This window comes from Martes martes (assembly GCF_963455335.1).
Source record: "Martes martes genome assembly, chromosome: 2".
NCBI lineage: Eukaryota > Metazoa > Chordata > Mammalia > Carnivora > Mustelidae > Martes > Martes martes.
Genome location: NC_137889.1, coordinates 111,435,593 through 111,463,293, shown reverse-complemented (window position 1 = coordinate 111,463,293; position 27,701 = coordinate 111,435,593). Strand labels below are relative to the sequence as shown.

The 27,701-nt window shown below is 36.3% G+C and overlaps 2 protein-coding genes across 3 annotated transcripts in view; one reads left to right on the top strand and one right to left on the bottom strand.

Annotated features, from left to right (window-relative positions):
* Positions 1–517: 517 nt before the first annotated feature.
* Positions 518–20,862, bottom strand: LARP7 (La ribonucleoprotein 7, transcriptional regulator). 2 transcript variants are annotated; one of them, XM_080797782.1, is made up of 13 exons: positions 20,593–20,862; positions 13,869–14,069; positions 13,295–13,395; positions 13,135–13,218; positions 12,843–13,007; positions 12,655–12,748; positions 12,232–12,579; positions 12,003–12,147; positions 10,225–10,373; positions 9,018–9,136; positions 5,826–5,985; positions 5,510–5,601; positions 518–1,121 (listed from the first exon to the last, which is right to left on the bottom strand). In XM_080797782.1, the coding sequence occupies exons 2-13, from the start codon at positions 14,065–14,067 to the stop codon at positions 1,041–1,043; spliced, it is 1,737 nt and encodes a 578-aa protein (XP_080653908.1). In that variant the 5' UTR covers positions 14,068–14,069; positions 20,593–20,862; the 3' UTR covers positions 518–1,040. The 2 variants fall into 2 exon arrangements, with proteins under 2 accessions (XP_080653908.1, XP_080653909.1); XM_080797783.1 differs by lacking the exon at positions 20,593–20,862 and adding an exon at positions 20,235–20,311.
* Positions 20,863–24,037: 3,175 nt separating this feature from the next.
* Positions 24,038–27,701, top strand: part of ZGRF1 (zinc finger GRF-type containing 1) — a 78,650-nt gene continuing 74,986 nt past the window's right edge. Inside the window, exons 1-2 of the mRNA XM_080830616.1 lie at positions 24,038–24,067; positions 26,076–26,156. Coding sequence (XP_080686742.1) covers positions 24,047–24,067; positions 26,076–26,156 — 102 coding nt within the window. The 5' untranslated portion in view covers positions 24,038–24,046. The remainder of the gene's footprint in view (positions 24,068–26,075; positions 26,157–27,701) is intronic.

Genomic DNA, 27,701 nt, shown 5'->3' with positions numbered 1-27,701 from the left:
CCTCCATTAGACTGTGTCTGTTAGATTTCCTTCATGAAGAAAAAAAGGAGTCAGCGGCAACTTGCTAGAATCTTTACTCGTAATAAGCTCATGACAATCACCCCTACTTTTGAGGCAGCCAATCTCCTCAAATCCTTGGCCCATAGAAATAGTTTCCTGACTTTTGGTCTTCCACAATGCATAGAAAGGGCACCAAAATTAGGCCTACTTCTGGACAAAGCTGATGGAACTACAAATGGTTTATAGCCCAAGGAAATACACACCTTGGCAGTCTAGAGTATTTTTTTGATATTCTGTTAAGGGATTAAGATGCCAGTCATGAAAGACCCTGTAGGTTCAGTTCTAAGAAGGCCTTAAATATGCTAGGTCTGAGATTTTTCTGAATAAAATGATAGAGAGTTCCGTTACGCCTAAGGCTGATTCTTAGAAGATTTCTTCCTCACCGTGTTCACAGTATCTGGTATTTTGGTTAGAGAAAATCAAATGTTTAACTTCATTTATAAGAAACAAACTCAATACTTTTAAAGTTTAACATTTTAATTGGAAACAGTTGATATGGCCCATTCAGTGGAAGCTCAGATAAGGAAAGTACAATAAACAGAATGAAATATCACACATAAGTCTCTGTATAAATCAACATGAAAAAATATCTGAAAAGGAAAAAGCAAATTACAAAATAAGAAGTACAGTGCGTCCATTGTCAAATATTTTTTTCTAAACTATGTAGTAGTATTTTTGCAAATATTATTGTTTTTGTAATAAAAAAACAAAATTAATATTAATGTTCAAAACATATTTACTGAATCACTTTGAGATTGATTTGTATAAATAATTTCAGCAAATAAAATGTTTAATGAAAAACTGTGGTATACAATGTACTTGTCCGAAGAAAAAGTCTTACAAGTTAAAGAACAAAGGTGTTTCTTCTAATTAACATAGGATTCAGAAAAACACTATTTATTACTACCAAAATAAAATGGATTTACTACGAAAAGTTCAAGTATCCAATGAAATCTTAAGAGGTGACCCAAAACTGTTTCTCAGTCATATTCAGAAAACCTAATATGTTTACTTGCTTGTTGAGTCTTCGCAAGTCTAATCTTTTCAGCTTTGGTGATTAACTGTGGAGAAAGAAATTAGAAATTATAAGGTATTGGATACACAAAACAAAAAGATAATTATGAGTAAAAAAAGTTTCACAACTATCAGTTTGAATAAATTTTTTTAAAAGAGGGAAAGGTAGACAAATGAGATAAATTAAGCTTAGCCCAAATCAATTACAGAGAGAACTGTTTAGGATTGTGGCTTATTAAGTATAATAGATTTTAAATCTTAGAATTACGAAAACATTTCCACTTTCCTTCCATATCACTGAGAATTTTTCAATTAAAAACAACCACTCTAGGGGCGACTGGGCGGCTCAGTGGCTTAAAGCCTCTGTCTTCGGCTCAGGTCATGATCCCAGGGTTCTGGGATCAAGCCCCGCATCGGGCTCTCTGCTCGGCATGGAGCCTGCTTCCTCCTCTCTCTGCCTGCCTCTCTGCCCACTCGTGATCTCTATCAAATAAATAAATAAAATCTTAAAACAAAAACAAAAACAAAAACCCCAAAACAAAACAAAGAACAAAACAAAACAAAAACCCCCCAAAACCCAGGCACTCCGTGCTGGCAAATTTTAAGCTTTTAGGCCTGGGGGAAAAGAAGGCTCAGAGGAGCCTGTCTAAAGTTTGGTCAGAAAGAGTGTCTTTGGGGCACCTGGCTGACTCAGTGGGTTAAAGCCTCTGCCTTAGGCTCAGGTCATGATCCCAGGGTCCTGGGATGGAGCTCCACATCTGGCTCTCTGCTCAGCAGGGAGCCTGCTCCCCGCCCCTCCCCATCCCTGCCTGCCTCTCTGCCTACTTGTGATCTCTGTTTGTCAAACAAATAAATAAAAATCTTAAAAAAAAGTACTTATTATTATACGCTTACATAAATACTTTAATATTTTATTTTCATATAAAAATTTTTTTTTAAGATTTTATGTATTTATCTGACAGGCAGAGATCACAAGTAGGCAGAGAGGCAGGCAGAGAGAGAGGGAAGCAGGCTCCCCGCTGAGCGGAGAACCCGATTCGGGACTCGATCCCAGGACCCTGAGATCATGACTTGAGCCAAAGGCAGCGGCTTAACCCAGTGAGCCACCCAGGCACTGTCATTTTTAAAATTTTTAAAGAAGGTTTTATTATTTATTTATCTGAGAGAGAGAGAGAGAGAGAGCATGAGAGAGGGGAGGTTCAGAGGGAGAAGCAGACTCCCTGCTGAGCAGGGAGCCCACGCAGGACTTGATCAGGGACTCCAGGATCATGACCTGAGCCAAAAGCAGTCCCTTAACCAACTGAGTCGCCGAGGCACCCAAAAAAAGATTTTATTTTTAAGCAATTTCTCCAATCTAAAAAAAAAAATACAGATTCTAGTTAAGTACTCACTAGAGTTTCATTCAAGTGTTTGGTGACTGGCCACTGGCAGGAAGTCACTTTTATTTATTTAATTTTTTAGCTGATTAAACTAAGAGCCTATTCATCTGAGAAGCGAGTCAAAATGTAAGTTATTTATAACTCTGTTCACAGATTTAGTGAATTCTGTCTTTACCTGCTGAATATCTGACCACTGATAATTTGTACAGAAAAGACCTTGGTGATAAAAACATTTCAAATATGCTTTACAAGATAAAGACAAATGAGAAAAGATTCACTCTGTCTCCGGTAGCTGTTATCTAATTTTACTAATGTGCTCAGAGTGATAGGAAAGACTACAAAGGCTTGGTTTATCAAGAATGAGTGAGACCCTATCTGGCACAAATTTCCTTTATCTTACTGATCTTTTGTGAGAACCCACATTTGATTTTTACATGAAAAATACCGTATGTAAAAACTAACTTCTTCCTTTACCTACTCCTGTTTTGTCTTTTAATTCTGTATAAACTGATTGGGGCTTAGGAAACTGTCCCCAGTCTCTCCTGCATCATAAGGTGAAAATTAAGAAGCAGAATTTATTACCATTGCTTTTCTTTAATTCAATTCTGGACCAAGTAATGTAACATTACTGTGGAAATGTAAAGCTGTCATATGAGAAAAGTGCTAATGTCATACTTTCGGCTGCTAAATTTTTTTCTAAATATTTAACTTCCTTTAATAAGGTGCTTACTCCCAGTATTCTTCCTTCTCTTCAAGGCTTCTGCAGTTTCTGCTGCCTGTGCCTGGAAAGCTGTGCCTTTGAAGTCTGCTGCTTCCTTGCTCCACTTGCCTAAACTTTGTCTTAATGTCACTTTCAGAGAACTTCCCAGACAACCTCACCTGATGGAAAGCTATCTCATGATATCCTTTAATTTGATAATTCAACACAGCACCTGTCATCACCTGACCTAAACTGGTCATATGTAAAGTTCATGAAACCAGGGCATTTTGCTACTGTTAGCTCTATCTCCAGTTCCTAGAACAGTGGGCAACAAAAATTAGCAATCAAAAAATATTAATTAAATGAATTATCAAAAAAGTCAACTGACATCCTAATTGTTTCCTCTGAAAAGTCCTGTACAATACCCACTTTGTGTAGTACCTTATTTTCAAGTTGTGATAGAAGCCAACTAGCTACTTTCATAGTTTCAACTAGGATCCTGTACTATTTATGAAACAAATCATGCTAAGAAAAAGCTTGGTGGTACAACAGATAAATGAGATCAGAAAACAACTTTCCAACTGAGGAACAGAGCTACACATTATGTTCCAACCCAATTTATAAAACTCCCTAGTCAGTGTTATTTCCTCGCCTTGAATTTAGTTTATGGAGGTCAGATCTTTCAGGGAAACAAAATGACTAATTACTACTTTTAAAAACATATACAACTTAAATGAAACTTCACACCAATTAGAAGGATAACTATTATTTCACAAAGTGATTTCATTTTAGTTGTTAGCTCTGGATCAATGATTTTAACATTTAAATAATCTCAAGCAGGCTTTGAAATTAACACCTCATAGACCTGAAAGAGTCTTTGGGGCGGGGCGTGGGGGGGTGTGAGAGAGACCAGGTCTTCCCGCCTCTCAGCAAATTCAGCCTGTATTCATGTAAACAGAATTAGCAAAGACCATTAGGAAACCTACCCCCTAGTAATCTTATGTTTCAGGGAAACCTAGGCAATGCAAGGCTGATGAAAAAGCACTAGATTTTTATTTAATAAAACAAATAGAATTAGAATCCCAAATCAACAAAACTAAAATACAGTAAGTATGATTTTAAGTGCTAATGATTCATAGAAGGATGCATAACTTTTCATATTTTTATCTCATAATAAGCATTTTAAAATTTTGGTAATAGTTATTAGTTTTTATGTGTCCTAATTTGTCCCAAGTACTTATAGATGTACTAATCTTTACATATATAATAGTTGTTTAAAAAGAAAATTTATTTGTTTATTTGTCAGAGAGAGAGCAAGAGAGTGTGAGAGCGCGCCAGAGCGAGATCAGGAGCGCGTGCAGCATACAAGCACGCACCCACATGCAGGCAGAGGCAGAGAGAGAAGCAGGCTCCCCACTGAGCAAGGAGTCTTAATGTGGTACTTGATCCCAGGACCCTGGGATCATGACCTGAGCTGAAGGCAGCAGCTTAACCGACTGAGCCCCCCAGGCATCCCCTAATAATTTGTTTTAGAAGAATAAACCTGACAGCTCACAAGCAACAGTTGTATGATAAATCACTGTCATTTAAAACAAAATTACCGAGAGTTTTGCTTCAAATTATTTAATGTATTTAAGTTTGCTTCACTTCTTGAGTATTCTAGCGGAAAAGGAATAAAGCTTATCATTGCTATAGCAAACCTTATGCATAAAGTTTCCCAATATTATCTGTGGAGGATCATAACTTTAAAAACTACACTCTCGGGCCTCCTGGGTGGCTCAGTGGGTTAAAGCTTCTGCCTTCAGCTCAGGTCATGATCCCAGGGTCCTGGGATGGAGCCCCACATCGGGATCTCTGCTCCTTGGGGAGACTGCTTCTCCCTCCCTCTCTCTGACTGCCTATCTGCTTACTTGTGATCTGTCTGTCAAATATATAAATAAAATCTTAAAAATAAAAACCCCCCAACCCCCCCCAAAACCCTACACTCTCAAATACATTGTGTTTTACCATTAAGACAGACTTTAAATAATAATTTACAACTACACTACAAAACACAGCAGCTAGAAATATTGTTTAAATTAAATTACCACCACTGTTACAATAAAGAAAGGAAAACAAGAAGACTCTAAATTATGTACCCTTATGGGTAAAATAACTCTAATTTCAAGTATTTCAAAATCCAGAAAAACAAGTATTCTCTCACAATCTAAAATGCAGTAAATATCATATAAATCATTATTGTGTCTAGCAAAACCAAAGTTATTTTAAGGCTACACTTTCAGAGAACATTCAACTGAATGTTGAACTTAGGCTACTGAAAAATGACAATGACAACAAAAACCAAAAAATGAATTACCTTCTCAGTGCCTCTTTTCTTTTCACGAGGCTGATTAAGTTTTGCCTGCCTATCTACCAAAATCTTCTGCCAATACCTCTGCTCATGGTCACCTTAAAAACAAACAAAAGCAATTATCACTGATCATATGAAGAAACATATTCAAGGCATTAATCACATTTCAGTAAAAAAACTGTAGTTGTCTGATTATATTTAATACCTCTTTATGCAAATTAGAATATGAAAATTAAGCCAATTTTCCTAGGAAACTCAGAAAATATAATACAATCACCCTTCAATAAGAATTACTTAAAAAGAAGATTCTATGAGTTTTTACCAGAAAGGATCTCGAGGTTCCAGCAGTGTTTCTTTTTAATTTCTGCATATGCGTTTATTACAGCTTGAGCATCCTCAGGAGTTTTAAATCTAGCATGGCACTCTGTATCCCCTTCTAGCAAATCAACATAAACAACTTCTGAGATTGCTGCCAATGTATCCTGCATTAGAATTTAGAAAGACTTTAAATAAATAATAAAAATGTTTCACAATAATCCTAAAATTATTCCCATGGTTGTGCCAGAATGTAGTATATAAGTCAGCCATATACAATTTAAAATGAGTAACTATCGTACATTAAACATTTCTTCTAAAATATATACAGATATTTTCTTTTAATGATTTTTTATTTTTAACGAATCTCTACTCCTTGCATGGGGCTTGAACTCAAATCCCTAAGATCAACAGTCGTACACTCTACTGACTGAGCCAGACAGGCACCCGTAAAACACACATAGATACTCTTAAAAACTGATTTGAACAAAATTGGGAACTCTAATCATAACTTTCTATTAAGCACAATCCTAAAATATTAACTAAAATGGGAACACTGCAAAAGGACAACATATTTGTAGAGCAGAGTATCAAGTAATTTCTGCCAATCCCCTAACAAAAAGAGGTGCCACGTCTTGGTGTAGTTACAATAATGAATAGAATCAAAAAACAAAAAATCCACAATGGATTGGTGGACAAGGTGTTTACACTCATCTGTACAAAATCACTCATGACCTAAAATGTATGAAATAAACATTCAACTTTTTCAAATTCACAAAAAAAAACCTTTCCTGGGAACCTACAAAAATCCTATCTATGGTAAATATAATATCTATGGTAATATAAGGCTCAAAAGCTCATACTTTTCTGATGAAATACCTAACAGGTCTCCTCTGAACTAGTAGTCAGGCAGTAAGGAATAGTTCTACCTATAATGCCCGCTGTGAGGGCAAATTAACAAGATTCCTGCATTTCTAATCATTTTTTCCCCAGCATGTTCTGAGGTGTAAACAATGCAATTATGCAGGAATGTTACATAAGCCTTCATTCATCAACTTCCAATCAGAAAGCTAAAGAAATTACTGGAGGTTCCCAGTTTAAAAAAAAGTGTTTTACCCATCTGGATTCCTTTCTTTTGATGCAAATTTCAAGCCACAAGGAATTTAGAGTACTTTCATATATAGAAAATTACAGAAAAACCAGTGCAATATGTGAAAATATTATTTGATCATAAAATTAGAATAGTTTATTAGTTAATAATAAAGAATAAACAGTAAAAACCTACAAAGCCAGGGACTAAGTCTTAACTCATCCCTACTATTAGCATACTGCCCATCAAAATAGGAACATAATAAATGATTGCTAATATAATGAAAAAATAAGGTAACTGGAGAGAAATATACTTGCCAATTCTTCCCATTTCCCTATATACTTTAGTACTCAATTTAAACAGTACACAAGACAAATAACTGGTATCAAGTTGATGAAATCTGAATGTGTTAAGTGGTAATAAGTTCTGTATCTGATTTATCAGATAGATTACTATAATTCAAAAGGTATTTATGATATGTACATTATAACTTTGGCTAATCTCTGGACTAAAAACCCTTCTTTAAAAGACAAATTAGCCTGGTAATCACAAGGGCAAGTCAGACAGCAGTAACCACCATGTAACTCAGTTTTTGTTCCAGGAAAATGTAAGCAAGTGCTAACCTGATTTTATGATTTTGATGATAATAAATGAAGAATGTTTGATATACTATTTAGATAATAAATAGGTCGTTGATGAATATAAAGTCTATGACAATTATTCCAAATAGCAAACTTTGCCTAATTTTACTTTTAAATCTTTTGCAACTTGACTAGCCACAGCATCATTTACATCCTCAATTTTTAACCCTTCTGACCTGAAATTCTATATTGCTACCATACTCTGAAATTCAAGTTGGTAATACCAACTTGGGATTTGCCAAATCCCTCATCAATATTGTAAACAGAAATTAAATTTATGTATTAATGATAGCGACAGGATGTTACAGGATAGAAAGAGGATTCCAGATAAAGAGTGTTCACAAGATAATTACAGTGAGCAACCTCATTTATGCAAGTTAAAAACTGTGACTGGTAAGAGTCTATGTAAAATGTAAACATACTACACAATGATGCATGTCAGTGTAACAATTTCAAACATATCTGCTATGCCAAAGGACATTTTACACAGAATTTGTCAATAAGAAAAAAATATTGTGTTGGTACAGAAAGGTTTTCAAAAATAAAATACAGAAGTAAAAAAAGATTGCAGAGCAGTAGATATAATAATTTGTAAATTACATAAAACTCTGCATACATGTGCAAAATTTTTGTAGCTTTTCAATATATTTTAACTCTCCTGTAACTGTTTCACATTTTTAAAACAGCACAGACTGAAAGTAATAACATTTAAAAAAATAAAATTAACAAATGTTCTTTTCTCTAGAAAAATCCTGCATTTCTCCCAGGAAAAAATTTCAATTTCCAAGAAGACTAATAGACAAAACGAGTATATGTTAAGTTAAAAATAAACACGTTAACTCTTTTATATGAAAATAGTTCTGACTTTTTTAAGATCACAAAATCTTTAGGAACCTACTGAAAGCTAAGAGCTCTAATGAAAACAAATTACAAACTCTTTAGTTTGCTACAAAAATCAAACAATAGCAGATGATTAAAAGTTCAAAATAATTTCAGATGAACTGTAATGTTGAACAAATCTTTAAAAGGCTTGGCAGGAAGTATTTTCTAAAACCCTTTTTCTCTGAAAAGAGACAATGCCCCCTAAAGAAATAATATTAGGACAGCATCTTACTATTTTTATTCTTTTAAGTTATAATATCCACAGTAAGGATTGCTCATTCAACTACCCAACAGTAAACCATTAAAGGCACCAAGAAAAATAAGCACAAAGTGCAGTTCTATAGAAGGATGTTTCAACTGTACTCATCACAAATCTAATCCACTGAAGAATTTCAATTTCAGACTTCAGATTTTGCTTTAAGTCAAACACAAGAGTTACTGTGGAATCAAATCCTACAAGTATTACTCCGCATAGGAATAAATTCTATTTTGATTTGCTTTGTTTTCTATAATGCAAAACATTTTCACACGGGTAAATTTTAAAGAGGAAAGAGCAACAACTACCCTTGACACACAAAAGCATTACCCTGACTTGTTTCCTGCCAGGTAGAGGCTCAGTGCTAATGATCTTCACAATCACGCCACTCACAAACTGTGGTCCTGCTGCATTAACCTTTTCCTGAGGACAACCCTCTTCACTGTTTGCTGTTGATTTGAAAAGGAAAGACCAGAAATAAGCCTCTTACACTTAATTTAATACTTAGCATGCCTACTTGAAAACAACAATGATTTCTTAGGCTGATTTAAATAATTTAAATTTACTTAATTTAAATTTAACTGTAAAGTAATTAGGGTAATTGCCATATTGCTTACTGCAGATTACCATGAAATAAAATACCAAAACTTTTATCACTCTAATTGCAAAGTGCTGTTAGAGGAACACTTGTAAAACCTTAAACAAACATACAAAAAAACACGCCCCCTTCCCTTAACTGAATAAAGTACTTTACTTAATAAAGAAATAAAAAGAGAATACGTAAAATAATCTATAAACATTATGATTAAAATGTGAAAATTTGTATTTTCAACTTATGAGAATTCTAAATATATCTTAATATATTAGGATAAAATTACAGATGAGAAATTACAATTTTTGTTGCTACAAACTAGCTCAATTCATAACTAGGTACTCATTACTAAATCCGATTAAGAATGCAAATTTAAATCATTAAAAAAGATTTTTAGTCATCTCTACACCCAATGTATGTCTCAAACACAAGACCCTGAGATCAAGAGTGGCATGCTCTTGTGGGCCAGCCAGGGGCCCTGAAAAAACAGATTTTGTAACATCCATTTCAAATATTCCTTTTCTTTTTTTTAAAAGATTTTATTCATTTATTTGCCAGAGAGACAGGCACAACGAGAGAGGGAACACAAGCAGGGGGAATGAGAGAGGGAGAAGCAGGCTTCCCGCGGAGCAAGCAGCCCAGTGTGGGGCTCGATCCCAGGATGCTGGGACCCTGACCTGAGCTGAAGGCAGACACCCAACAACTGAGCCACCCAGGTGCCCCCATTTCAAATATTCTTTTTTTTTTTTTTTTAATTTCAAATATTCTTATGAAAAGCTTAAACAGCACATTTGGACACCATGACAAATCAGTAATTGTTCTAATAATTACCGTTGTATATTTAAGTTTAAAAAAATTAAGATTTAGCCTATAATAAATCAGAATTAGTATGTTAGTATATAAATACAACATAATGCTACAAAAACTATCATAGCGCTGGTTTACTTTTTTCATTTTTTATCTCAGATGTAGTAGGTACTCCGTTTGTTTCCATTTTTGATTCCAACTTTATCTGGGATATTGTTTTTTTTAAGGAAGCCATGCTGGCCTTTTGCAGTGCTAAATACTCTTTTTTCAAATCCATCCATTCATTCCTGAAATGAAAAGAATGTACTTTTGAAGTAGTGAACAGAGATGAGCAAATAAAAATACCTAAATTTATGTTCACAGTGTCTTGTAACAACTCCTTCTAACTTTTCCTTCTTTAAACACATACAGTCAAATTACTTCTTGAGTTCCAAGTGATCCAGGAAATATGAAAAGGGGAGTTTCCTCTGATCCAACATTCAGATTAAATGTTTTAAGTTTGGCAATTTTAATTCTTGAATATGCTTCAAATGTTTTTATTTATGAAAATAAAAGCTTTGAATTAATTAAATAGTAACAATTTGTCATCTGAGGGAATAATGGCTATTATAATTTAAAGATTATTTGTTAAACTGGTTCCAATTTGAGAGATAACATTCCTTAGTATTTACTTGAATTAAAAGGAATTTCTAAGAAGAAAAAAACACCCCATGGAAGCGTTTTATTTATTTACATACATTTAACATGTAGATGTTTCTTCAAACAGCTAGAGCTCCTCCAGATAGAAACACAATGCCTCTCCAGGCTCCACAGGAGCACTCATTGTTACTCTAATCTATGCCATCAAACAAGCAGATAGGGGATTTTTTTTTTTTTTTAAAGAGGAGGATATCTTGTGGTAATGGTCTTAGCAGTTATTATTGACATCTGTATACTTCAAAAAAAAAAAAAAAAGTATCCAGACCCACCCAGGATCATACATTCCCTGAGAGCTGATACATTAGAATAACAAAAACCTCTTGTAATGATTCTCCGAGATAAAAAGGCAAAAGGAATTCAGCAGTTAAGAATAGTATAAATACAAGTGCCTGAAGTCCTTGCCTTTTAACCTTCAAGAGGATAGATACGGCACCAGGGTAGGAGTCTGGAAAACTAGGAAAAACTTTCCTCTCAAAGGTATAGTATTTTACATTTTTTTTTTTTACGTTGGCTTTCACCCCTTCATTGAATTGGACTCCCTTTAACTTTAACATGGAAATACTTTCTTTTACTTTTAAAATAGTAAGTGCTTCCATGTTTTAGTAGAAGTGAACCCAAATTATTCCTCTGAATGTAATACGACAAATTGGTTAATTTATAGAGCCCAAGGGGATTCCCCTCTGCTTTAACATGGGGGTACCTGCTGTGTAAAACAAAAAGTAAGTGCTTCCATGTTTCAGTGGAGGTGTCTCCAAATGGACACAATTTTATTTTAAAAGTTATATTACAGGTTTAGGTTTTCATGTTTTTCAAGACTGGGCTCCCCACCACTTAAACGTGGATGTACTTGCTTTGAAACTAAAAAAGTAAGTGCTTCCATGTTTTAGTGATGGTAAGTCTTACTTTTACGTTTTTAGAAGTATTTAGGAAAACCTCATGGACTTGCCTGTCTGTGGGTATATTTAAACTATGTGTTAAGGAACGCCCTCTACTTTAACATGGAGGCACTTGCTGTGACATGGTAAAAATAAGTGCTTCCATGTTTTAGTGTGGTGGTTCCTTTTTAATCCTCAATTGTGTTGAATGTATAATCTGCAGATCTTGGCTACATGCCGTGACTGTTGCTAATATGCAACTCTGTTCAATACAAATTGGAATTGCACTTTAGCAATGGTGATGGAGAGCGTCAATTTTCAACAGAACTGTAATCTCCTTACTTTGAAAGGACTCTTAGTGGTATAACCTCTTCTCCCATTTTGTGCCTCTCTTTGTGTTTCTTCTTATGCTTCCTTTTTGCTTTTAAAAGGGATCCATCTTTTACATCTGCAGTATCCTTTTCCTCTTCAGTAGAGACTTCCAAGTCTTAAAATATAAAAAAAAATAGACTTAAGTTTTAAGTTTAAGAAAACAACTTTTCTTTATCATTTACCTTTTGGCTTCTGATACCTTTGTTCTCTTTGGAAATTTCTGTATCTTTTTTAATGTTGTCTTTCTGATTTGTTTTCTTTACTTTTGGCTTGGGAGTTGTTGATTCTGCTTCAGAGATACTTCTCTTCCTCTTCCCTGTTCTGACTACAGGTAAACCGGAAACTTCCTGTCTTTCCCGTTTTTTTTTTTTTTTTGAGGCCGGCTTTTGAGGTTCAGTTATCTCTACTTCTGATCCCTCAGACGTTGTCCTTGATCTTTTCATTTTACCGTCGCTCTCCTTAGTTGTGTCCATATTTGACTCTTTGGTCTGCATATTGTCTTCCTTCTTCATTCGGCCTTTCTTCTTCTTCTTCTTTTTCTTTTCTTCTGTAATAATAATGTCATTACTTTTCACTTTCCTACAAGTACATTTACTTAAATATTAATGTTAAATTTAATTACCTGATACGCTAAGCCCAGGAATGGGCTTATTTTTTACTGTCTTAGGAAATATACCCGGTTTTCTTGGTGCTTCTTCTGGTGGGTTGTTAAGAAACTGAAAAATCAATACATTAAAAACCATTTAATCTTGTTACTATTTAAAACAATTGCTAATTTTTTTGCCTTTCTTTTTTAGGTTCTGGACCTACCTCAATAGCTTTTGCTGCTTGTTCTTTTGTTTCAAATTCCACAAAGGCAAATCCCTTTGGATCTCCAGTAGATTTATAATGTGGTATGCTTATATAAACAACATTGCCACATTTTCCAAATACTCTTTCAATCCAGCTGTGATTAACATTTTTGGGAAGTAATTCCTGTAGTAAATTAGAAGCAATACTAAATACAAATACTGTCGAGGTCAATAAATTTTTTTACTCATAAAAATGTTTGTCATTTGTCATTGCTAGCTTTGAGCTTTTCTTAATTAAATGGCTTACTTACCACATACACTGTCCGTTCATCCTCATCCTTTGGTCGTTCACCCAGTGGCTTTTTTCTCCTTATTCTAGTGCCTTCTAAATCCAGCTTTGAAATGAGTATATGAGGTTAATAATAAACTAATATATTGATACAATCTGTACAACAGATGAACAATTCTTACCTCTACAACAGATGAACTTTTTAGTGCTCTGGCTATTAGCTTTCCATCTGTGGTCAATTTTTTCATTTTGTTGAAAGACACGAGGAGTGATATATCAACATCTGACAAAAGTTAACAAAATGTAAATATAAATAACTACTAAACTGGAGAGCAAATGCATTTATGTAATTAAAACTGCCTCTCTAGATATGTATAAAGATTTTGCATTTAGACTCCATAAAATGCCTTGTATGAATTAAACCTATAAACACAGATGAATTATCAACCTATAAACAGAACACTTTAAAGTAGTTACCTCTTACCGAGTGTTGGGCTCAAAACTTGACCTAGCAGTGTCAGGTGAGGTATAGATGAGCTTGCAGGAGCTCTATCATAAAAACTTCAGAAATTACTGTTTAACGCTAAACTGAGCTTACTTTCACATGGAAATACAAAGCAATGTACAAATATGAACTATGTCAATTAAGTCGTACATAGTATGGTAGTACCACACTGTTTTACAATATCATTTTAGGGGTAAAGTACATAACTATAAACCAGTTCCATTGTATACAGTGAAGGTAAGTAAACTTACAACCATCTCTGGACTTTTCTATTTGTTCTCGAAGAAATCTATCCTTGTGAAGATTTGCATCTCCAAACCAGAAGTCCACTTGCTTAGCAATATCTGCAAGCACTTGCTTAACTCGTGACCGTTTCTTTTTTTCTACTTCTTTTTTCTTTTCAGTACTTTCTTCCATTGATTTCTCTTTCTGTTCACTTTCTGTTTCCATTCCTGTTAATTGAAAAGGCAATATTTAAGTCCCAAGTGATAATTCAGATTAGCATTTAAATTGCCTGAGGGCTCAACAAAGTTGGCTGAGGACAAAGTCTGGGGTAACACTTGCAATTAGCTGTGGAAATTTTCATTGGCCTTGTAGTTTTTAAATTTTTTTGATTTAGTCTTACCTATTTGCTTTTCATTTGTCTTTGTTTTTACTTTTAAAATAATTTTAAACCTCATACGTCATAAGTCATAGCTTTACTTTTAAATGCAATTTATACTGCAGGGCCAGATTATCTTCACTGGGCATAAAATCTCTACGTAATTCTCACCCAAACTACAGTTTTTAAGTCAATAAGTCAAAGTGTAAGATTAAGGGATTCAGACATTCTCCATCTCTGCAAACTCAAAAAAGGTGTTGTATTTTTAAATAAACAGTCTCCAGGGCCCCTGGGTGGCTCAGTCGATTAGCGCATGAGCAGGGTGAGGGGCGGAGGGAGAAGGTGGCTCCCCGCTTAGCAGGAATCCGGATGCATCGAGACCTGAGTAGAAGGCAGATGCTTAAACGAGACACCCACAAGCCCCAAGATTTTATTTTTAAGTAAACTCTACTCAAAGTGTGGCTTGCATTACAGCAACCCCAAGATCAAGTCCCACGCTCTACTGACTGAGGCAGCCAGGTGCCCCTTAATTTCTGTTAACTAGAAGTAGAATTCAAATGGTAATCTACAGGACTGGCTTTTTCTTTTCCACGGGACCTTCACATTCCAATGTTTTATTTCCTGGACAGCAATTCCCAAGCCCGCCCTTCTTTGAGTCACTTTGCAGGCTTCTTTGTTCCCTCAGCTCCAGCCATACTGGTCTTTGGCTTTTCCTAAAATTTGGCTGGCCAATCTTCAACTGAGGGAGGCCTTCTGGATTTGCTGTTTTCAAACACTTAAGCCTAAATAACATGGCTTACTCCGTCACTTGCTGACATCTTATTCAGGTGTCACCTCAATGAAGTCTCCTACCATAGCCATATTTAAAACTGCAAATTTCCAGACAAACTGACACTCTATCTCCCTTGCCTTATTTTTTTCCCATTGCACTTATCTTTTAACATTATTATACAATTTTATTCTTTTTCCTTCCTAGAATTTAGTACTAATGAAATCAGGCTTCTGTTTTGTTTAGTGATGCATTCCCATTCCCTGGCACAGAATAGTCACTCAAAAATTTATTGAATAATTGTGTCATCTTCATTGCATTGCTAGAGGTACATACGAAAAAATAAGCAAATGAGCAAAGGCTTAACATAGGGCGTGGGATGGTGCAGGCTGTCTGAGAAAAACGCCTAAACATGGTTTTCCGCGGTATTTTCCAGGCTCCCATGATATGGTATTCTTGGACACCGGAGAGTTAAGATGTACAGGGAGAGTTTTTTTTGTTGCACCCCAGTGGGAGCCACTCTTAGTTGGTATGCAGGCCTTGGACCTATGCGACAAGAATAACACTGGAGATAGGTGGGAAACAGGGGCTAAGGCTTTTACATATCAAGGTGACCTAAAACACTTTGGCCCTTACCACACATGCTGTTATAGGTAAAGGGGAAAAAAGTAGATTTAGATTAATTGCGGAGTTTGGATAAGTGCTGGGTCTGAGACTCCAGAAGAGATGAAGATGCCATCGCTATTATCTCTTCTGCCTTCCATCCTCATCCTTCTGCTTTTTTTTTTTTTTTAAAGATTTTATTTATTTATTTGTCATATTCATCAAAGAGAGTGAGCGCACACACACACAAGCAGGGAGAACGGGCAGGCAGAAGTAGAAGCAGGCTCTCAGCTGAGCAAGGAGCCTGATTTGGAACTTGATTCCAGGGCTCTGGGATCATGACCAGAGCAGAAGGCTGTTCCTCCACCCACTGAACCACCCAGGGGTCCCTGCCTTGTATCTTTCTTTAACACTCAATACACTTAATATTAAAGCCTATTTGTATCTGTTCACCCTGTCAGTCAGAATCAGTTACTCCAGCAGCAACCCTGCAGAGATTAACAAAAATAGATAATGTGTTTCAAAGCGACATCCAGTTAAGAGAGTACAAAACCATTAATGCATTTTACTTCAAATCTTCAACTTAAACATGCATTGTCACCAAAATCAACCAAAGAGTATTTTGGCACTTTTAAAACAGGCTGCAGTAGATTAACCAAATCCTAATTTTGAAAATATGCAAGTAAAGATGTATTTATTGAGATGCATATAAAATGGAGCTACTCGTCTGAATTAATCACTCAAAAAAACCACTAGGTTTCATTTAGTGCTGAATAACCACATTCCTCACCCCATATTCTCCCTTTAACCCATCCTGTCAGGCTTCCCTTTCTAACATTCTAGGAAAACTGAAAACAGTGATCTCTACTGACTACTGGACCTCTCAGCAGCATCTGCAGTTAAACTCCCTCCTTGAAAACATTTTCATTTGGCTTCCAGGAGAGTTCTCCTCCTTCTCAATTTCCTTTTCTGGACCATTCTACTTTGCTCTACCCTTTTAAGCTCCCCACAGCTGCATTCTGTCCTGGGCTCCCTTCTTATCTCCACAAATATCTTTTCTGAGAGTCTCCGGCTTTAAGCTCTTCAGCTACATGCTGATGTTTCATGAATCTGTATGTCCCAGTGCTGACTTTTCCCATTAGCTCCCTCCATTCCAATACTCAATTGTCCATTTGACATCTCCACTGATTTACCTTAAGTATTTCTTTTATAAGAAAATGACAAAATTGAACTCTCAAATTTTAACAAACCTATTTTTGCCTTGTTGTCCCCATCTCAGAACACACCAATCACAATATTGCAGAGCCAAAAATTCTGAAATCCTTTTCCTCATATGCCACAAGAAATCCAGGAGCACTTTCGTTAGTTCTACCTTTATAAAATATATTCTGAATAAGAATACTTTTTATTTCTTTTATTACAACCTCTTGGTCCACACTATTATTGTGTCTTGCCTGAACTACTGCAAGAACAGTGTAACTTGTGCTTGTGTCTACTCTTCTCCCGTTATCATCAATTCTCCAGATAGCAGTCAGAATAATCATTAAATATGTAAATCAGGGCATGTCAATCTCTGGGACAAAATCCTTCAAAGGTTTTTTATCATACTCAAAATCCAAGTCCTTACTCTGGCCTATTCGGCACTACTCGATCTGGCCTTACAATTCTTCCCAACAGGCTCACTCTAACTATGATATACCATTCTTAAACATGCTAAGGCCATTCCCATTTCAAGGCCTTTGCTCTCGCTTTTCTCTTTACCCTCTCCACTACATCTGTAGGGATTAACTTCTCTGTTCATTCAGGTCTCTATAAATGGCATTTTCTCAAAGAGGCCTTTCTTTCACTCAATCTAAACCATTTCTGCCCTGACAATCTTACCCTACCCATTCTGTCTCCACTTTGTATCCTTGTATCCTCTTGTTGCTACCTGTAATTACACTTTTAGTAACACACCAGAATGCAAAAACCATGAAGGCAAGTACTTTAGCTTGAACACAACCAAAACATTTGTTAAATAATGTATTTAAAAGGATCTCATACTGCAAAGTGTTATCCATTTCAAGTTTTTTTTTTTTTTTGAGATTTTTATATCTTCATTTGAGAGAAAGAGTGCACAAGTAGGGGGGAGGGGCAGAGAGAGAAGCAGACTCCCTGCTGAGCCCTTGGCCCCACACGGGGCTTGTTCCCAGATGGAGGTTCACGACCTAAGCAGAAGGCTGACCATCTGAGCCACCTAGGAACCCCAGCATTTCAAGTTCTTTCAAAAGAGGTAGGTTTATCAATAAAATAAAATGGAAGCTACAAATTATCAATATAGCAAGATCCAGTGCTAACTTTTCCTTTTGCAAAAACTCCAAATCATAAAGGACAGACTACCAGCTTTCCAATTTCTTTCCTTGTTAGAACCACCATCTAAAGAAATAGAGGACGGAACTGCAGAAGTGCAGAAAGTAAAAATTTTCCTGAAATCAGATTTTTTCATCATTCTCATCTCAGAGACTTTCCTTCATACCCTCACCTAAGGATTATTTTTGTGACTTGGAAAATTAAGTTCTAACACTCTTGCCTAGTGTACCTAACATGCTTGCAATTTGTGATTTTAAGGAATACATTCTGTAGATAATCAAATATACCTTCATACATATATAAGAGGAAGATACTGATTAACACAAAGCAACAAGATATGGCACAATTTAACTTTCCAATGCAAAGGCTGTGGAGGGTGGGGGGTCAGGAAGTTACTTTTGTTAGTCAAGATCCTCTAAAGTCTACTTTCTCACACACTTGATAAAATGTAACATTATCACCATTTTATCATTTCTCAATCTGTCACTAAGTCCTACCAATTCAACTTCTCAATCATTTCTCAATCTGTCAGTAAGTCCTACCAATTCAACTTCTGGAATGGCTTTTATCTCCTTCCAATATATTCCACGACTGTCACTATAATATGGGAACAGTTTATAAACACTTCTAGAGGTCGTTTATCCTTCTCATAAGCCGTGTAACTTGTCTAAAACACAGATCTAATTTTATGATTTTAATGTTAAAACTTTCAAGATTAAAAATTCCTCAGCGCCTATTTATAACATAATATGTAAGTCTAAAAAACAGAATAAGGACATCTAACTGGCTTTTAAACAGGGGCTTTATTTTTTATTTATTTATTTTCTAAAGATCTTATTTATTTGTTTGACAGAGAGAGAGATCTCTGGAAGAGCAGGGGGTGGGGGGGGGGGTGGGGAAGCAGGCTCCTGGGCTCCCCGCTGAGCAGAGAGCCCAAAGCCAGTCCTATCCTAGGACCTGAGCTGAAGGCACAGACACCCACTGAGCCACCCAGGTGCCCCTAAACAGGGGCTTTAAAGAAACAATAAAAGTACTGTGTAAAAATGCCAGTTACTTTACATATATTGTTTTAAATTCTCACAATTACAATTAGGTGGTGTCTTCCAACTTTTTTTCTTTTTTTTCAACAGAGACTTAAAGATTAAGTGAACTGGACAAAACTAGCTGGGTTAAAAACAAGCTCAGGTAAGCAAACAAACTCTGGTTAAGTTTGACTCCCTCATATTTGCCTACCTTTTAGTAGAACCTTTTACAGCCTGTCATGATGCATTCTATGTTCTGACAAGGATATTCTTAACCTAAAGTCCATGGAATTTGGGGTGAGTTTCAAACATTCCTGTGAATTCTGTGAAACTGTTAAAAGATAAATATTAAACAAAGGCATTTAAATATAAATTGATTTAAAATGAATACATGTCAGATATTTTATTTAAGTAGTTAGTCATGGAATTAGTTTAAGTGTTGCAAACTGGTTTGGGGAGGGGGGCGCTTAGCTTGCTCAGTCAGTAGAACATGAGACTCAGTCCCAGGGTGGTGAGTTCAAGACCCAAAATGGGTGTGAGGCCTAGTTAAAATAAATAATAATTAAAAAAATATCCCATTAAAAAAACTATCAAGAACACTGAAAGAAATTCGTTAATAGGTGCAAAACTGGTTAGAGCAATAACTGCAAAACTAATTAATTAATTAATTAATCGCAAGACTACTTTCCATTATAATCATTTTCCACAACTTACACAAATGTGAAGTAACTCAAAGACAATGAAAGAGATAACCTGGAAGAATGAGCTAGAGAAGATATCCAGTATTTCCTTTTTTGGCCGTTTCAAGGTGTTTCACAATTTCCCAACAAAATCACATGTAAAATGTCTTGACATGTGTATGCACCTTCCTGGGAAGCTAATCCACAGCCTTCATCATTTTTTAGAGGAAATGATGTGTCAAAAACGTTAAGTCATTGTTCTAGTCATGGCTGACCATTCAACGGTACCAGAACACCCTTGCCTGTGCCTTTGCTTTTTTGAATTACTCTTGTCTTACTTGCCTTAAAAACCCCTATTCAATTTTCAAGGCCCACGTGAAATGGCATCTTACATGGAGCTTTCCACTACCATGTCTCCCCTAATTTGTCTCCTTATTCCATTTTCCCTGAGGCACATTTTTTGGGGCGCTCAGTACACTCCTCTTGACACTTAAAATTTGTTAGCTCCCTTCCGTACCTGGATTTTCGATACTTTGATGACAAAAACTAGAATCCTGAAAAAGAAAATGACTAACTGTAAAACAAGTCCTCACATTCGCTATTTTTTGGCCGCCAAGGCTCAGATCAACGAAGGCAATTTCACCCTGGCCTGCGGCCGACCTGGGCACCCATCCTTTCCCAAAGGGGCCGCCAAAAGCCGGGAGGGCCCCCAATCTCCCATCGCCGGACAATACGCGCCCCCAACCTCTGAAAACTGGAATTACAAGGGCTGCCAAAGGACTTCCTGCGCGTGCGCATAAAGAACTAGGCCAAGCAAACTGATGGGTTTGTGGGAGGGGACGAAGTAAAAGGGACGAAAGATGATAGAATGAACTGGGTTAAAAAGGACTCAGAGGAACTGAAACCTCAGTCAACCTTTGGGACACTACCTACGGTCTACTTGAAACTTACTCGGTTCAATTCCCAAAATACGGGGCCGGTGATTCCGTCCTTCACCTTTGTCGCCTCCAGATCCTTATAGTCCTGATTTCCGCGTCATAGGGTGAGCGACACCGTTCTCCGGTACGCCTTGGAAAAGACGAGCACGGAGACTGTGCGTCCGTCGTTTACGTCACAGGCGTGAGTTGGCGCAGAGGGCGGTGCGTCGGATTACCCGGCTGGCCAAAGAGGCTCGCAGACAATGAAAAGTTTGATTGGCGGGTTAAAAACGCCGGTTCTGGTGGGCGGGCTGAGAGGTGGGTCCTGATCTGGTGTGGTCCCGGTTTAATGACGTCACAGACTTTCGCCGGGGGAATTCGAAAGTGGATTTTATGGACAGGTGAAGTCGGTTGTTTCCCCAGGGTGAGGGTGGTTAGGGAAGGGGATTTGAGCGAGAGGCGGCGTCGCAATTTAGGGCAAAAGGTTGAAAGAATCTATTCCGCCAGAAGCCGACCGTTGCTGGTGCTATATGGAACCAGGTTTGGATAGTGACAGTCACAGCCTGCTCGGAATCTCTGTTCAATTGGTGCCCTCGTCTTTACCGCTTTTCCTAGCCTCTGCTTTGCAGTTCCAGCGTAAGTGTAAAGACCAGAGAGGGTTTTGGTTTTTCCATTTAGGACTGACAGAGGGTTAAGTCTCTTTGCCACTTGGTTACATGGTAATTATTTCGGCAAATGAAAGGTGGACTTGTCTTATTTTGGATGAATGGCTTCTTAACAGGATCTTGGGTTGGAGACTCTGGAACTTTCAAATCTTTGAACCGTTTAGAGATTCTAAAGGTCCTGCTTGTTCCCAAACAAAAAGACCAAAAACATCTCGTAGTTAAAAGGAAGAATGGCTCATATATTACTGAGAACACCGAATTTTATATATGAATGTATAAAGCAACGTAAGGACGTATGGGAATATATATGTTGGGGGGTATATGTGCATGTTTGTGGTTATATTATTACCACAGCATCTGAGGTCTCCATACCGCCTTAAAAACTTTGTACATTAAACTTTCACATGTTGGAGGTGGGTCAACAACACTTGATGTGGCTAGATGAAGACTTTCAGAAATTTTTTTTATATTTGCACTTCACTTAAATACGTCATTTGTTAGCTAATGCCGTATTTCCTATTTAATGTAAAAAAAAAGGGGCTGTTGACTCTACTTCGAATGTACGAATTAGGCCTCTTCTAAATATTTAAAAATGAAGTTAGCCTTTTTTTTTAAAAGCTAGTCTTTGTTTTGTTATAATCTAATTTACCATTTATGAGGGTATGGATCTTAACAATTCCTTTTAAATTGTGAGTCCTGAAGTGTTATCTCTAATTTAGGAAAACAATGGGGAATTTATCTTGCAGTTCTTAAGTAGATTATAAGTAATCTTAAATTAGTAAACACTGGATTCCTCATCTGTATTTTGTGGTGACAATATCTACTCTTCAGGATTCTGAGATTGACAAATATGTATATAATATTGTCCAATTTTTGCCTGACATACTAGGTACTCAATAAATAGTCATGTCATATTTGTGAGTAGGAACACCAGAATTTAGACTACTTAGTTTTAAAAATTTCTCCTTCATCTTTTTTTTTTTTTTTTAAAGAAAACTCTATGCCCTTCATGGGGCTTGAACTCATGGCCTGGAAATCAAGAGTTGCATGCTCTGCAGACAGAGCCAGCCAGGGGCCTCTAGGCTACTTAGTTTGAATTCTGAATCTGCCATTTACTTATTTTGTGCTCTTGAGCAAATTACTTACTATTATGTACCTTAGTTTCCTTTCTTGTAAAATAAATGTAAAAAATAGTATCTATACCATAAAGTTGTGAGCATTTAAAGCATGTTAAGTGTCAGCATAAAGTTACACTGAATAAATGATAACTTTTATTAAAGAGATCTCATATCAGTAACTGCCACATACCAAGCACTTTGCTTACACCATGTAGTCTCATACAGGTGTAAAATGTCCCAACACATTCAGTGTTGGGAGCAAGTTGCTCTAAAAGCAGTAGTGAATGATGTACCCTTCGCACTTTTATAGAATAAAGTTCATACAGCTCAGCATAGCACAGAAGCTCCTCTGACTCCTATTATTGCTAATTTTTTTCAGTCTTCTCTCTCACTGTTCACTGTCTTAAATAGACCCCCTAATTGTACTGAGTTCCTTGGTCATGCCTTGCTCTGTCTTTTACAGGCCCTTGTATATATTGATTCCTGTTTGGAAATACATTCCTGGCATCTTCTTTCAGTTATGATTATTTCAGCTTATAGCTTAAATATTTATGTTCTTTCAGAAACCTTATTTGATGCCATAGACCCAGTTGAGTGCCCCTCCTGTGCTTATTTCTGACATGTTTTATTGTAATTACTGTTTATCAGCCTGCTGTCCTGGAAATTCCTTGGTTAGAAATAGTATTTCTTCATTTTAATACCCCAACCCAACAATGTCTGGCAATTACTAAAGCAAGTACTAAATAAATACATGTAATTTATAAATAATATTTATGTGGTTTATCTTATATGTGTGAAGAGGGAATTGAATCCAGAATTGCAGATAATAGTTTTATTTAATCATCCTAGGTCTTTAGCCCTGTGTTCTCAAACTTGAGCATGTATTCCTATCACCTGCAGGGCATGTTAAAACGAAGCACTGGGTCCAACCTCAGACCTTCTAATTTAAAATGTCAAGGGTAGGACCCACGAACTTAAATTTCTAACTACTTACCAGGTGATGCTGATGCTGTTGGTCCAGGGATCATACCTTTGGAACCACTCCTTTAGAAAAAAAGATTTTTCTTTGGCATCTCTATTTACTTCTTCAATTCACCATCAGTAATTTTAGATTTCCAAATTTGCCCACAGTAACAGTTTCATCCGGTAGCATAGGATAAATACAGTCCTTATTGTAGTGATTGTGAAAAGATTATTCCTTACAGAGGAAATTTCTGTATTAGATCCCGGATACTGTGATTTTCTTGACTTTAAGATATAAAAGGGAACGTTAAGAACACAAGGGGGCCATCTTGTGGTGGCCATAGCAATTCAGAAAATGGAAAGTTGAAGCTCTGTATAAGAAACTCAGATGTTGGGGGAAGAGGGATCATTTTCTGATCCATGTTATGGCACTTGGAAAAAAGCTTAGCATACTACTAATTATTTTATACATATTACTTGGCTCTCTTTTTACTTGGAAAATTCTTTTTCCACCGGGTGGGATCCCTCTTTTATTGTATAATTAGTATCAGATAATTTGGTAATCACATAGTCTTAGATCTCTTAGATTCCTGTGTCAAGAGTTTGTGGGAAACAGTCATATTTGATACTCTTTTCATCAGGGTTGACTATTCTTTCTCTATTTTCATTTTAGGTCGTATAAATAATTGAATAAGCACCATTATTTTTTGGACCTGACTGGTGTATAATTTCAGAAGAAATAATGGAAAGCCAGGAATTTATTGTGAGTCTTACAGTTTTCACTATTTCCTTTTTTTTTTTTTAAGTCTTCTATTTTTAAATTTTTTTAAGATTTTATTTTCAAGTAATCTCTATACCCAGCATGGGGCTTGAACTCACAAACCTGAGATTCAGAGTTGCATACTCCACTGACTGAGCCCCCCAGGCGGGCTCCCCACTCTTTCCTTTTTTCTTTCTTCCTTCCACATTTCACAAATGTCTTGCTGGGGTTGACAGATTTAACAAAAAACAAAAAACCCCAAAACCTAAAAGCGGGACACTTAGGTAAATTTGAATATCAGATAAACAGTGAATAATTTTTTTGGTATAAGTATGTATGTCTCAAATATAGCCCTCTATTTTTCTGGCAACTTTATCTCTTGCCTACTACTCACGTTAGTTATATAAAAATCCTTGTAAGCTCTTTGTTGTGATCAGGAAATAATTTCTTCTGAAGAAGTGCCATGCCTCTTCTATCTAGATCAGTGATTCTTTTTTTTTTTTTTAACAGATTTTTATTTATTTATTTGACAGACAGAGATCACAAGTAGGCAGAAAGGCAGGCAGAGAGAGAGGAGGAAGCAGGCTCCCTCCCAAGCAGAGAGCCCGATGGAATCATGACCCGAGCCGAAGGCAGAGGCTTTAACCCACTAAGCCACCCAGGTGCCCCTAGATCAGTGATTCTTAAATTGTTTGGTCTTAGGATGCTATTATACTCTTAGAAATTATAGAGGAGGGGGGCCTGGGTGGCTCAATGGGTTAAGCCTCTACCTTCGGCTCAGGTCATGATCCTAGGGTCCTGGATTGAGCCCCACATCGGACGCTCTGCTCAGCCAGGAACCTGCTTCCTCCTCTCTCTGCCTGCCTCTCTGCCGACTTGTGAGCTCTGTCAAATAAATAAATAAAATCTTTAAAAAAAAATTATTGAGGAGCCCAGAGAATTTCTGATTATGGGGCTTATACCTATTACTATCTTTCATATGAGAACTTGTAACAAATTTTAAAAATATTTATTAATTCATTAAAAAATTTACATAAATTACATTTATGTAATTAACATAAGTTACTTTTTAAAAATGGAAATAGGTATATTTTCCAAAACAACAACAGAAAAAAACACATTGAAAAGAGTAGCATTGTTATACATTTTTTTGCAAGTCCCCTTAGCATTTGATTTAATAGACTGCTAGATTCTCAGATCTGCCTCTGCATTTAGTCTGAAATTGAATTTCACAACATTACACATACATAACCCTGGGAGACCACTATGCATGCCTGAAGAAATAAGAGTGAAAAGACAAATAACATCATGGAAATAGTTTTGATTTCAAGACCCCTGAAAAAGTCTTGGGAACCTCTAAGAATCTCTGAACTACATTTTGAGCACAGATCATGACTTCTGTGTAACCCAACAAATTTTTTCCTTGCCACTGACGACTGAAAAGCTCAAAATGATTTTTGTTGTTCAGTTAACTTTTCAATTTTCTCCTTAGATTTTACTTCTCCTTTCTCCCCTGCCTTGCCTTTTACTACTGAGTTTCTTTTTTTTTAATTGATTTTTTTTTTTAAAATTTAAAATAACCGTAAACTCTATGCCCAGTATGGAGCTTGAACTCAAAACCCTGAAATCAAAGTCACATGCTTTACCAACTGAGTGGGGCAGGATCCTTAATGTTTTGTTGGTATTGTTATGGTATCTTTTACTTCAATAAAGGATGTCTAAATATTTTTTTTAAAGATTTTATTTATTTATTTGACAGAGAGAGATCACAAGTAGGCAGAGAGAGAGAGAGAGGAGGAAGCAGGCTCCCTGCCGAGCAAAGAGCCTGATGTGGGACTTGATCCCAGGACTCTTGGATCATGACCTGAGCCGAAGGCAGAGGCTTAACCCACTGAGCCACCCAGGCGCCCAAGAATGTCTAAATATTTTTTATATGTAGGAAGGGTATAAGAACATGCAACATTTAATACATGTAAGTAGAAACCATTTCTTTTGTCCTTTTGGAAATAAGGTACTATATACTCATCAAAAGATGAAGAAGTCGAAAGTATGGCAAGATGGAATTCTGAAGATCACTCACTTAGGAAACAAAGTAAGTACAAAGCAGTTGACTCTAGAGTCCAAAAGCTAGATTCTTGCCTTTTGATTGAATATTAAGAAGACTCTGTAGATGGTAAAATGTTGGCTATGGCCATAAGCTGATATAATATGAAAACAAATTGTTAAATAATTTCCACATTACGGTGATTAATTTGTACATTTTAAAAGTTCAGCAAATAGTATTTACTTTGTTTTGATTTTTAAAATTTGAAATGGATTTTCTGTAAAACTTTTGAGGTATTTTGAAACATTTTTTATCTTTGTATGAAATAAGAGTTTAATGGTACAAAAAACCTTTTAAAATATATTTCAAACACTGTAATGCTCAGAGTGAGATGGTACATACAGAGTTTGACACACCGTTTTAGGAAAGCTGCCAATTTCTAAAAATTTTGTAGAGTTCTTCTATTTTCACATTTTCTTTGAATCTTACTTTGGTTATGATATAATCCTATCAGTCTTGAGAGAAGTGATCTTTCACTTTGCTAGATATGGTGATCCTTCTTTATGTGCTTTTTTTTTCTCATCCCAAGTCTCTCCATCTGCCGAATTGTAATTTTCTCTTACAGTTCTTATGACCTTATGCAACACTCTTGGCTGCTCCATTCTTCATAACAATTCTTTGTTTGACTTCTGTGACACCACAATTTCCTGAGGTTGCTTACTGACATCTAAGTATTTTCTGTGGGCTCATTCTCTTCTCAAACTTTGAAGTTTTCTTTAGAACTCAGCCATATATGTACTTACACAGAAATATATAAAGAAATGTATATCTTTCCTTTTTAATCTTTTCTTTTTAAAGACTTTATTTATTTTGAGAGAGGGTGAGAGACAGCACGAGGTTGGGGAGTAGACAGAGAGGGAGAAGCAGACCCCCAACTGAGCAGGAGCCTGGTCTATCCCAGGACCCTCAGATCATGATCTGAGCCAAACACAAATGCTTAACTCACTGAGCCACTCAGATCCCCAAATCTCTCTTTGTGTGTGTGTGTGTGTGTGTGTGTGTGTGTGTGTGTGTGTGTGAAGAGAGGGAAAAAAGAAATTTATTCTAGGGAATTGGGTCATGTGATTGTGGAGGCTAACAAGTGCCAAGATCTGTGGTTGGTAAGATGGAGACCCAACAAAGGTAATTGTGTAGTTTCAGTATAAATGATGGGAGGCTTGAGACTCAGGAAGAGGCAGTGTTTCTGATTGAATCAAAAGGCAGGAGAATACTTATGTCCCAGCTTAGAGACAGTCAGGCAGGAGGAGTTTTCTCTTACTCAGTCCTTCCACTGATTGGATAAGGCCCACCCACTTAGGGAGAGCAATCTGCTCCATTTGCTTATTATTTTTATTGAGGTATAATTGACATTTAACATAATATTAGTTTCAAGTATACAACATAATGACTTGATATTTGTATACATTGTAAAATGATCCTGGTAAGTGTAGTCACCATCTGTCACCATCTGTCACCATACATAGTTAACAATATTTTTTTTCTTTTATTTTTTGTAATAAGGACTTTTAAGATTTACTCTTTAGCAACATTTAA

Coding starts and splice junctions, on each gene's coding strand:
- LARP7 (XM_080797782.1), bottom strand. CDS start 14,067: ATGGAAACAGAAAGTGAACAGAAAGAGAAATCAATGGAAGAAAGTACT. Junction 13,396..13,868: donor AGAAAAGTCCAGAGATGGTT/GTAAGTTTACTT, acceptor AACTTTTGTCAG/ATGTTGATATATCACTCCTC. Junction 12,749..12,842: donor AAGCAGCAAAAGCTATTGAG/GTAGGTCCAGAA, acceptor TTGATTTTTCAG/TTTCTTAACAACCCACCAGA.